The 13,590-nt window shown below is 39.3% G+C and overlaps 1 protein-coding gene across 5 annotated transcripts in view; it reads right to left on the bottom strand.

Moving 5' to 3' along the window:
• The window catches only part of pemt (phosphatidylethanolamine N-methyltransferase), a 46,436-nt gene that overhangs the window by 17,151 nt on the left and 15,695 nt on the right, over window positions 1-13,590 (bottom strand). For all 5 annotated transcript variants that reach the window (XM_020622022.1, XM_020622025.1, XM_020622020.1 and 2 more), the window contains 2 exons: window positions 7,696-7,811; window positions 3,209-3,354 (listed from right to left, as the gene is read on the bottom strand). In XM_020622022.1, the coding sequence (XP_020477678.1) occupies window positions 3,209-3,354; window positions 7,696-7,811 (262 nt within the window). The remainder of the gene's footprint in view (window positions 1-3,208; window positions 3,355-7,695; window positions 7,812-13,590) is intronic.

Below are 13,590 nucleotides of genomic sequence, written 5' to 3' on the forward strand. Positions count from 1 at the left end.
GCTCATGTTAACACAACATCTTATGACAAAAATACAATAAAGCCAAATACCACTCTTATGCCTCCTTTGTTAACACATACAAATCCATATAGCTGTCTCTGTGGGGACACTCTTAAATAATGGATTCCCATAACCTTAACATTCACAAATTAACCCCAGCCCTTATGTGGTTACTTAAACTAAGTCAACACTAAAATTCAATGATTTATATGGTGGGGTCATCATGTGGCCCCCAGGAGGAAGGACGAGTCCCCACAGTGTGAGTAATACTAAGCGTGCACACAAGCAAGCTTCCAGTAGGTAACACCAACCTGTTGAATTACACAGGTGGTGGTGCTGGCCCCGTTTCCTGAAGAAAGGCTGTTGACACCTGAATTATATAACAATTTTCATTATGTACATGGTATGCTCATATAAACACTGCAGGTAGGGCAAGATAAAAAAGAGATTATGTAAACAAACACATTTGGTTTTGAACAGAGAATCAGCTGTCAGAATATGATAACCTCATTTTTGACCTGCAAAGTGACCACCTTTAACCCATTTAGATTTAAAAGAAGAACATACCATTTTTCTCCCCTGTTCCTGCGCCACTGTTGTTTCATTGTGGTTATGAAAATGGCCAACCTGGATTTGTTGAAGAACAGTAGCACTATGGTAGCCTAGACGTTACAGGAGTGGGTCCTTGATCAGTAAGATGTGATCAGGGCAGCGGTGGAAGAAGTACTCAGATCCCTTACTTATGTAAAAACAGCAATGCTACAGTGTAAAAATACTTTGTTACAAATATTTAAAAAAGTCTGGCATTCAAAATGTTACTTAAGGAAAAGTACAAAACAAATCTGATTCTGAAAAGTAAAGTTATAAAATAAATGTATTGGAGTAAAAAGTATAATATTTGCTTCTAAAATGTAGTGAAGTCAAAGATGAAGTAGCAAACAATGAAAATACTCAAGTAAAGTACAGACACCTGAAAACTGTACTTAAGTACAGTACTTGAGTAAATGTACAGTTACTTTCCACCACTGGATCAGGGTAAGGAGCTTGGGCCAACTGGCCAACATGTTAACACTGTGCAATTCGATTGTGTTTGGACCTTTGCTTCTGCACCTGTGCCTTCACCGTGAATCATCAGGTCATGGTGTCTCATGGGGCCTAATATACCACAAATAAGACATATCAAATTACATCACATACCCTCAGGCTATGTCCTCCAATAAGTGTGTGTATGTTTGTGGGTGTCTATGGACACAAAGTGCTGGTAAATCACGGTGTAGCATAAAAATCTCCCCCCACATACACGAGAACATACAAACACTCAGTAAAATACTTTGTGACTAAATACATTATGTAAAATAATCGCTATGGGGGCTATAGTATGTCAAAAGAATATGGCAAATGAGCTCATCCCACAGCTGAGGTATTACATTTTTAATTCATTCCCTGATCTTTATCTAGAGCTGACAGCATTATTTATTGGCAATATATCTTTTAGATTAGATTACAGAACATATATCTTGTTCAGAGCTGAGATTTCTGCATTGCACTGGAGGAAAACATGCTGTCCAAACGAGAAAGGATTCATCTCCTGAGGAGCATGACTATGCTGAGTGAATTTCCTAAATGATGGTTTTGTGTGTTAGTGGTCTTTTTTTGTCGGCAGTGCTTGAGGAAAAGGTCTGGGATCAAACAAAACTAACATTAAGTTAGAACCCTTGTCAAACACATATCATACAGTATTGTTCAAAATAATAGCAGTACAATGTGACTAATCAGAATAATCCAGGTTTTTAGTATATTTTTTATTGCTACATGGCAAACAAGTTACCAGTAGGTGCAGTAGATTCTCAGAAAGCAAACAAGACCCAGCATTCATGATATGCACGCTCTTAAGGCTGTGCAATTGGGCAATTAGTTGAAAGGGGTGTGTTCAAAAAAATAGCAGTGTCTGCCGTTGACTGTACAAACACAAAACTATTTTGTACAAACGTTTTTGTTTCTAGGATTTAGCAATCCTGTGAATCACTAAACTAATATTTAGTTGTATGACCACAGTTTTTTATAACTGCTTCACATCTGTGTGGCATGGAGTCAACCAACTTGTGGCACCTTTCAGCTGTTATTACACTCCATGATTCTTTAACAACATTCCACAATTCATTTACATTTCTTGGTTTTGCTTCAGAAACAGCATAGGCTTTGAGGCTCTATCAACTGGTCTGAGCATGATAACATGCACTTTAAGTGCATAGGTGGCATGTTTAAAACTGCTCTGACAATGTGCATGTTTCCATTCTATGGATGAAAAAGTTCATGTTAGTTTTAGTGATATTTAGTCAGTTTAGTGATATTATTGTACTAGGCTGTTATACTTTAGGTATTTATAATAAGTAGTACACTACGACTTAAGTAAATTTGTAAAAAAAAAAAAAAAAAACAACTTACTGGGCTTCTATGCATACAACATGTTAAACACTAGACAGCTGACTGCTACTCAACAAACTTCATTCAAGCCCATTCTCCACAATATGATGCACATTTAATAACCAGCACATGTTAGAAATAACTACATTTACAGTTGCACCATATTCATCACCATTATTTGCTAATTAGCAATAAGCACAAAGTAATGCTGAGACTGATGAGACTGTCATTCATTTTCCAGGTACTTATTTCCAAACTGACATATTGGACAAACTGAAAATTGATGACACAACACAGAAAAAGGACAGGAGATCACCATATTACATCATATCCTAAAGAGACTGTGTGTACCAGATGTCTTGGCTAGTCATTCAATATCTGTCAAGATGCACACTGAAACCCAGAAGTATCAGTCTCACAGCGGTGCTAGAAAAAAAGTCAGGGGATCACAAAAGTAGTGGTACAGTACTTACAAAAATATGCCTTGTCCTCTGGGGATCACAAATTTCACAGTAATTACCCGAACAGTTGCTGAGATGTTTCAGTCTGGACCAAAGTGGTAATCTGACACTAAAGCCATTGTCCCCATCCCTAGTTTGTAACAAGGGTTTTTGGCTGAATGTTTGTTTCCAAGTCCATGCTGAGAAACCAGGCCATATAATGTAACTTCAGTAACTCTCTGAAGTGCTTTTAAACTGCAAAAAAAACCCTCATACCATCACAATAATCACTAGTTTTCAGAAAGTGAAATCGGCAGCCACTTGAATATATATTTAATGCCCACCTAGGAAGGTTCCAGTGAATCCCAGAGCAAGGAAGCTGCTGACCACCAGTAGAGTCCCCAGCACCATGAGAGTTACCCCAGCATAGAAGACACCTGTCCTGTCCATCACCTCCCACCTGGCTTGGGCCTTCATTGCCATTGTCATACTGCAGAAAAAAAAACAAGTCCGAATCATCTTTATTTAACCAGTGTGTTACTGTATATTAAACTGCATGACTATTGCTGTATAATGATCAATTAATAATGAATGGACCCAAATGTGCATAAGACTTTTATAGTAGATTCAAGTGGTAACAGCAAGAACTGAAACTTAGAGCTAAGGCTGTAATTTTGCAGGTATTTTGTCATGAAACAAAGTGTTGGACAAACTGAAGATTAGACCTGATGAAGGTGCTAGAATAAAAACAGTGGGATCAAAATGTTGTGCTTTTCCACCCACTAGATACGGATACATAAAAATTTCATGGCAATGGTCTTTGTGGTGGTGAAAGGGTTCTTAACACACAAAACTATAATGGAACCTACACAGGTGCTGGTTCTGATGCAGCTTTGTGTGTTTGTGAATGTTAACACCTGCAGATAAAAATGGCTCCTTCATCAATACTAGGTTTGGGGCTAATAAGAGAAAACTGGGTTACAGGGTCTGTACTGTGAGTCCTCTGGTGTTCTTCCTTTGTCAGAGGAGGCAGGAAGTTTAATGTGATGCAGTGTATTGCAATGCCACGTCAGACTTGGCCAGGCATACTGCTGGGATTTAGATTGGAAGAGATGGGAAAGTGGGTCTGTGGGACGGAGATGTGAGCAGGGGGTTAGTGGGCATGACTGGCCCCTGCTTGTACTATTACGATTGATGACGTGTCACAGCTGATGAAGCTTCTAGAAACACAAGAAAACCTTCTTTTAAAATTATTCGCTGATGCATGATTTTGTCATTTTACTTCATTTATGTTTGCACTTCTTTCCTGTAGAGCACAGCTTGTTTTCTATGACATTTATGACTGTGGTGTATGTAAGAGGGATTATGGTATCAGATGATGGGGAATAAAGGACAGACTGCAGTCTGCAGTCAAAGCCATATCTGCTCTATCTACTTTTCAGAAAATAAAAAAGAAAGATGGCTGGTTGCAGGAGGAGGAGGATATGTATGAAGGAAAGGAAAGGAAGATTAAGTGTGGGAGTCACACAGAGTTTCTCACAATGACAAGCTTTACAGCAGAGTTTACAACAGCAAGACACACAAGGAACTACACTGGTGATTTCACATAACCACAATCTAGCCTTAAATTGTGCAGTTTTATCTTTAATTTCATCTCCACTGTGATGAGGTTAAAATATTGCACGGAGCATTTCTTCCAGGATGGCAGTGCCCTGTCCATGTAACATGAGGGGTCACTGAATGATTTGATGAGTATGAAAATGATGTGAATCGCATGCTATGGCCTTCACAGACCCAGGTGAAAACCTATGGGAGATTTTGGAGCAACATGTTAGACAGCATCTCCACCACCATCATCAAAACACCAGATGAGGGAAGAATGCTGTAGAGTTCAGTGACTTGTAAAATTAATACAGAGAAGTACTGAAGCTATTCTGGTGGCGCGTGGTGGCCCAGCACCATACTAAGACACCTACAATGGTTTTCCTTTAATTTGTTACCTGTCTATAAATGTAACGTCCTTTTTTATATATATACATTTTGACTCAGGGCTACAACTCAGAGCACATGTTATTACCCCATCACTTCTACATATTTTAGTTCAACCTTCATTTAAGCAAAAGCAAAATTAATCAACACAATGAATGTAATAAACAAAATCCCTTTGTTTGCTCTGTGCAGTTGTGTGAGCTGTGGAGCTTGCCGGTTATGAAACATCATGAGGTGAGTCATTTGTTCCCCAGATTTGTCCTTCAGGCGATGCTTTTCTCTGGATTGCAAAGTCACAGTAGCAGGGATGGGCACTCAAGCTAGCAACTCATACTCGAGTTGCACTCAAGTCCCACATGCTTCTGACCTGAATGGCAACCAGTACCTGACTGACTCCAGACTCGGACTAGTGAATAGGGGTGTAACGATACACTAAGCTCACCAGATGAGATATTTTAACACTATTTAAAAAAAAAATTTCAATGACAAAATATACTTGAAAACTGGTGTTTAACTCAATTCAACTCAGTCACAAAATGCAAAATGCTGCAGGTGCATTTTGAAATGCTTTAACTGATCTTGTCATGAATGTCATGCCAGTTCTCCTTTCCGAATATGAATTATCATATGTAGAAAAAGACAATATGCAGGAACTGTAAAAGGTTTTCCCACAAACTGAACTGACTGGCTTCTCTCCTGTGTAGTTTCACATGACTCTCTTCAGACCTGATAACTGTGCATGAGCTTCTAACTTCTAGCTGCATTCAGACTGCGTTTCAAAGGTGTGAAAAAATGCAACCCTCTCCATCCATCTATGAGGAATTGCATTCACCGCAGCCAGCATCAGGGATCAGAGGGGGCTCCTGCAAAATGACACAACCCTGTGAGGCAAAAAAGTTGGACCTGGTTCAACTTTCACCGCTCCGGACAGTGACATCATCCAGCAAAAGCACTGTATTGACCAATCATGTATGGGGGATGATCAGGACGTGGACGCCCATGGGAAACAAACTCTTTTGATGATCTGTATGATAAGAAATATGGCCAGACAATTCAGAAGGTTACTGTGCCATTTCTGCATCCACAAACACCAGGCTTTGTGACACCTGGTGGCAGAACGTAGAACTGCCGGTTGGATTTTATGAGTCTGGTGCAAAGTTAAAATTACTGCATTACTAACACAACGGCGCTGTCAGGGCACCGCAAACATAACATGGTGAAAAAGTATGACACTTTGAATGCCTACTCTGTGTTTCCAAGCTGAGGTTGTTTTATCTGACTTGACAATTCCTCGCAAAGCACAGAAGATATGATACAACAGATGACTACTATACTAACTTCTGCACTATGTGTAATATCACAGGAGTTCTCCTATAATAGTGCTGAAAGGTAGGTGCATGTGCTCTGAAACAAAATATCACAAACTCAATTACTGGAATGTCTTGATCATTATACTGCAATAACAAAAAGCATTTCCTTGTGCTACTGAATGAATGAATTATGTGTCAGTACTATTTTTAGTTTGTCATGCTGCACTCAGTGTTGATCAACCTTCTCTTCAGACACAAGAAGAACTGGCAAGACAATTTAAAGCAGCTTATTCCAAAAGTAATGTTGCCCAGCAACAGACATCACAGACATCCTATGAGAGCGGAGAAAAAGTCTTCTCACACTGGTGCACTATATGTGTGTGGTTTTATGCTCAGTCACCATTTTGATCCATAGTGGGAGGTGTGGGAGCGTGTACTTCCACTGTGTGATGTTTAAAAAGTGGGCATGGGGTCACACTGGCACATACGGAACCCCAAGCACAGATAAGGAGAGGAGGAAGAGAAAAACGAGTAGTAGGGAGAGCTAATATGAGGAGAGAAAGAAGCACAAGAGGAAAAAAGAATCAAAGGCAAAATGAGTGAGTCCTGCATGGTAAAAACCAAACAGGATGACTGAAGGTTTATCAGAGTTGCTCTGATGGATGTAGCTTTAAAGTGGAGATAGAAACAAAACTGGATAACTGAGAGAAAGTTATATAAGGTAGCCCTTTATCTTACATTATCGTGGGAAAGAAATCTTCTGAAATGCGTCAAAACACCAAACAGCAGGAGTGCAAATGAAGCTAAAGTCAGACTTGTCAAATAAAGCAATGCAACATCTTTATCCTCTATTTATTTACAGTATTTAAGCTAGGGTTAACTAAATTATATGAACATGGATTATGGATTAAAAGTAACCATTTGGCATCAGATTGTTAAGGGCGTGTTTATAAATTCAAGTTGTCAGAGCATCACCTGAAGTGTGGATCAGAAACAGTTTCAGAGCGCTCAGAGCCAGGGCGGATTATGTGATCTGGGGTAGGAGGCAAAGTACCACACAGTAAAAATACTGTCAAAGTCCTGCATTAGATTTTTTACATTTCAGTAATCATTTTATAGTCTACTGATTTGTTCAAATCAATGGTGTCACATTTTGCTTCTCAAGAGTGTAGCCTACATGTTAATTATTGTTATTTTTTTCCATCTTAAAAATAACAAAAAGAACCCATAGGAGTTTCGTCAAAGTACCAGATTATTTCTGCAAAACAGTAATGATAAAAAAATGATAAATCCTTTCACATCTTTTCATACCACAGCTTCATTTTTTAACCTAATTATGAAGAGTATTATTATCGATAAGCAGTGTATCAATAGCAGTATTGATAAAATACTAACAATACTCAAGTATGTGCCATAGTTTTCATTAAAAACTTAGGTAATTGAAATTGAGCTTATCTGGACTGAAACAAACAAAGATGACGAAAAGGGCTTGAATGGATTTGATAAGCTGAATAGGAAGAAATGTGCTTTACCTGTGGCTTCGGTAGATGTTAAGCAGAATGATGATGAAGCCCAGGCAGTAACAGGCCAGGTAAGGGCTTCCAAAGAGCCTGGAGAGACTCCGCGTACTGTGCTCCCATCTTGCCACCTACAGTACGACAGAGAGACAGGGGACATGACTGAAAACAATCCGTATGTGACATGAATGGATTGGCTACAATTTAAACTAGCCAAATCTGCCAAACTGAATACTTCAAAAATAAGCCTGCATTCACTGATTGTGGGGTACCAAAATCAGCTGTGAACACAAGACTTACATATTAACACCCTATGAATTAAAAATAAATAAATAAATAAATTACATATGCAGCAACATTAGCATTTATTCAGGGTCCTGTCTTTGTTAACCTAATGGATGCATTTCCAATAATCACTTTATTTTTAGCTCTGTTTTGGTCTCCACCCCATCTTGAGAAAAATATTTGGCTCTTTAGTTGATTTATGCTGCTTCTAGAACCTGATGACAGCAGTAAGACTCAACCAAAACAGTAGCATTTGGGGCTTCAAAACCAAAACAACCTGCTGAAAGATGCTAAAGCAGTTTGTAGCCCTGAGGAGAACCACAGAGAAAAGTGGGTTTGTAGCAGTAAACAACCCTTTTCCCATACATAGTAGTGTGATCCATTGCTTTTTTAATGACAGCAGTTTTCCATTCTTTTGTGACTGGGCTGATATTATTTAGTCGTAACTCTACTCTGGTTTACTACTTTGGAGAAAAGCGCTTTGACAATGAGTCACTTTTTTATTGCTTACATTCACTTCCATCCAAAAACTGGCTGTTTCAATGCTTTCACTAAGAGGACACTCTCTTTTATTCTCAAACCTTGGGTCCCTAGATGGTTGTGGATGTTTTGGTGGAGGAATGACTCAGGGACTCATTTCCGTTTGAGAATGTCAGAAACAATATTTTCCAACATTTCATAAAATCTCACCAGTAATAGCACTAACATTATCAAAGCACACTTTCTCCCTTTAACTGAGGCCTGTAATCACCTTTATCTTCGCTCACTTCGGCTTGTAGAAAATGTTAGTGTCTCAATTTAATAATCATTGGTCTATATCAGTATTAGCACTGAATAGCAACAGAGAATGTAAAGGAGCCTTGTATTATACGAACAACAGGCCCAACGCTCCCTCACAGTTCGGTGTCTCGTTGATTTTAGCTTACTGATGTTTAAACATGTTTATTTCAGTGTATTTCTTGATGGATTTGCTGTTTTCAAGACTTCATGAGATTCATTAGCCTAATTTGCTTTTCGAGCCTTTTATTAAAGTGCCACATCATAATTTAGATTTTCTTTTTGTATTTGGAAAGCACAATTACTTAATCATACCGGGAGACCTATTTTGTGCTGATCTCCAGTGGTGTAACTTTTCATCTTGGCATAGTGTTGTATAAGTGTAGCCATATTCAAGATCAACAGTGGGAAAATACAGGTCAGATTTCCACTAGGTCATATTCTATGACCTGTCTTAAAAACTGAATGCTATGAATGAGAAAAGGCTTGACTATTTTCAAAGAAATGGGCTACTGACAAAAATATAATGTAGCTCATTTGGGTCACATTGCATCATGTGGAACAGAGGAGGTTGCATATGCAATGGGACAAGGTCCATGAAAATAAAGACTCTATACAAACACTGCACACGCTTTTGACACATATCTTAACAAGTGCTCCCGGCCATTTTGAATGCACTTTGGAGATGGTCCCAAAATTCAACCTGTTAGTCTCTTCTACTGTGTCAAAAATGACACCTATAGTAAGAAACATCAGTCAAACTTTATTTTGTACTGCACAATAAAAATGGTCTCTATGGTCCTACCACTGTAAAGAGCGAGGTCTGTCTGATATTTGTGGTATATTGTGTCAGTCGGGTGAGAGGGGAGAAAGAAAAAAATTGGATGCTGTTCTTTTTAGACAAGAGGGAAATTCTCTGTACACAGTGTTCCTATTTGTTTAGCTCCTTAAGCCAGCAGGTGCAGAAAAGCTAAACAGGCAGCTGTATTCTCTCGCAGGAGATTTTAACTACTGTTTGTTTATACTTTCAGCTCTCCATTTTGCACCCTACATATCCCACGACGACTGACAGCAAAAGATCTTATCTAAATGGTCACAGGTACATTTTCCAAGATGGGCTTCACTACTGAAATAGAAACTATTCACCTCCTTGTAGTCATACAACATAAAAAGTGTTTGACATGTCTGTCCATATAAACCCAGCTGCCCTGTGGAATTACTGACAGAAAGAGTTGTTGATGGACTGACTAAATAAATTGACTGCTGGCTGAACAAGTGCGTAAATGACTGTAAAGCAAGCCAAAATAAAGGACACAAATATTGCCATGGCAACACCTTTTCTACATTCAGGAGAGGAAAGAAAAAGAAAAGGAACATTTAAAAATGTGGGAGGAAGCAAAGTTTATATGATGAGAAAAAAATAAACTCTACTGAAACGAAACTCTTACTGGTTTTACCAACTGTATCTTTTAATTGCCAAAAACCTCTGTCAGAAATCTCTTCTTTACTGTCTCTTTCATCCCTTTACCCAGAGATAAAGACTGCTCTGCCCAACAATTTAAGCGCTTCTGTGACTCATACTTATGTTGACATCAGGATGCTAATTACATCACAGTCTGCTCTGTAGGACACTGGGACACACTAAACCACAGACGGACGGAACAATATCAATAACAACAGAGAAAGTAGGAAGTCTTATAGCTTGCAAATGCAGATGTGATAAGATGACATACTGCACTTTCTTAAGTTGGTATGTAGGATTCTAAGGGTGAGATATAATATGCTGGCTCACTGGTATGTGAACATCCTCTCTTGTTTATTCATATGGCAAGTTGGTACAGCGTGACATGAGTGCCTGACTGCGTAGCTGGTAATTCCCTCCCTGTGTACTATTTATTGAAGCTCTGGACTCTGGTTTTCCCTTCTCCAAGGTGTTTCTGTAGCCGGCTCTGTGTGTTTATGTACACCAAGCACTTCCAATGTGTGACTGAACATTCACACATTTTAGGCATGAGCACAAGGTGCACGCAAGATGCTACATGCTGCACATGCTTCTGGGCTCTGTCACTGTGTGTGTGAAAATTTGACTGGCACAGAATCAGATTATCTCAGACTCATCGTCAGTCACCTGTCATGGCCAACCAAGCTAAACCGGCCAATTCCGATCTCGATGCCGATCAATCGGTCCATCTCTATTTACAGTAAAACACAATATACTGGTGACACTAAATGGGTCATCAAGAAGTGAACATGATGCACTTGCAGCTTGGTTGAATACAAATGCAGAGCCACACATTTACTGCATGCATGTGAGCACACTAAACAGATGTGATTCATTCTGTGCATGCACAAGGCTGTTTTGCAATTAACCCAAAATTTGTGACAGCACAGGGTTCAGTAAAAAACAGACACACTTTGCACTTGTTTTTAGTGCCACTTGTCTCTTCCTCTTCAGCACATCTCATCATCTATAAGAGGTGTATTACAAGAAATACATACAGACAATGTCAAACCTATGAACACATCTTATTACACTGTCGGAAAAATGCCAAGCACCCCCCAGCATCCACATTAGTGGGCCATTTATGCCAGTACTTTCTATGCTGACACAGCAATGGGACAATTGTTCGACATGGTTTCCAACCCTGGATGGAGTACACTAAAAATACCCAAGTGTTCTGCAGACAGAGTATCAAATCATCTATCAAGTCATGGAAATAACTGAAGGCAGGGATGAGGCAGAGGCGCCAGCTTGGCAGAACTAGCAGCTCTCCAAAACAAATTCAATCAAATCACAAGGTAAAATGCTCCTCCTGTGTCCTCATCGTGTTATGTGCCATTCGCACCTGTCAGTGAGCGAACGAGAAAAAGGCGGACCCAGGTAGCCGACTTCGATGCAAGCAGTGATTTATTATGTACAGTGATGAGGAGAAATAATAAAATGCACAGAGGGAAATAGTGCGTAGTCCTGTCGATGAGTAGTAACCGGGTGTTGACCAACAGTAGGAGGTGAGGAGATGGAGAGCTGGGCCGAGCTGCGTAGGCTGGGTCACTCCTGGGCTGGTCGGTGGTGATGGTGGCTACTGAAGGTAGAGACAGAGAGATGAAAGCAATAGTGGAAAAAGATGGGCGACTGTGCATTGACCTGCCTGGGAGGGGAGAGTGGAGCCACGGTCTGGAGGAACAGTCCGTAATATAGTGAGCAACCTAATCAAGTGCAGCTGGTGATAAGGGAGTGAGGAACAGGTGAACGTGATTAGTGTTAATGGGCAAGAGACAGTAGGAAAGGTGAGGGAGGCCAGAGCGGCCGAGCAAACCTGACACATCGGCCCACTTAAATCTGAGGGCACAGGCGCTTGAATGGATTTGAAGTGAGGACATTAGGAAGACATCTGAGGGGGAGGGACTTCTGACATCTGTTGTTACTTAATGGAAGAAAATCTTAGCAGTAGACAAGGGAAAATATAGCACAACAGTGCAGCTTATGTAATACTACAGTGAGAGTGAGGTACTTTAGTGTACCCTGAGTGGTGGTCATTTTTAACCTCTCCACAGAGAAAGTCTCCTGCTTGAAGTTTGATTCTGTCAGCCTGATCAGTCACTGGTGGTTGGTCCACTGTATTAATATACAGCTCTGCTTAATGAAAAACAACATGCACACAGCTATAAATGCACACACACGGATAGCCAAGTGCATTAATGTGTAGATGTGTGCTGTCTTGTAGTAACAAGGAGAACGAGAACAAGAACATAGACAGATCACATGCACACCGGAGAAGCCCTGATTAAATCCCCCTCAATGCAGAAAACACTGATTGAATATTTAAATATCTGGGGATTTATTAACATTTTACCAGCTGTAGTGCAGAAACTGCTAGGAGCACATGCTCTTTCAGTGAAACACTATTCAAATGAATATGGACCAAAATCCAGGTGCAGGACAATTTAATTTTTAGTGAGGTTAGCAAGGTTTATTGAAGTACTGCATGATAAGATAAGATTGTTTCAAAACTAGTGATTTATTACAAGTAAAATCAGTCAAATCAGTTTTAAATAATAAAGCCTGTCAGGAAAAGGAGCGAGTCGGCTGATGGAAGAATAAATTTGAAACATTTATGATAGACTATAAAATGTAAACTATACTAAAATCTATTTACAAAAGAAGACAAATGAGAAATAATGGCCTGCCTCCAGTATAAGCCTGTTTCCAGTGAAGGTCAGGTTGCAGTAAATAACTGAGGCCACTACTTCAGAATTTACACAAAATTCATGTCTTTGGTTTAATTTTACTTTATAAACGTAAAGTCAATATACCAATAAGACCCCAGTTTACTTTTGTGTCTATTTTAAATTGTGTGCTTGTCACATAGAGACTGACTGATAACTCAAAAGCATCAATAGCTGCCACAACCTGTGTCCTTGAACTTAAACTCACAGCACCTCAAACAGGTGCTGTGACTGGGATGTAGTTTACAAAGAGGAAGACTTAGACAAAGCATATGAGCAATTTTTAAATATATTCATGAAAGTATATGACAGGAACTGTCCTCGTAAGCAGTATAAAAACAAAAGGAATTACAGTGGGAAACCGTGGATGAGTAAGGGATTACAGAATGCATGTAAAAAGAAGAATGCGTTATATAAGGGACTCATAAAGGACAGATCAAAGAAGGCGGAAGAAAAATATAAGTCATATAAGAACAAATTAATTGCGTTATTGAGGATATGTAAGAAACAATATTACTCTAAAGTATTAGAGGATAATAAAAATAACATGAAAGGTACTTGGAATATATTAAATAAATTGATTAGAAACAGTTCCAGCAAGAGTAACTACCCTCAATATTT

The sequence above is a fragment of the Monopterus albus genome, unplaced genomic scaffold (assembly GCF_001952655.1).
Source record: "Monopterus albus unplaced genomic scaffold, M_albus_1.0 scaffold271.1, whole genome shotgun sequence".
Classification (NCBI taxonomy): Eukaryota; Metazoa; Chordata; class Actinopteri; order Synbranchiformes; family Synbranchidae; genus Monopterus; species Monopterus albus.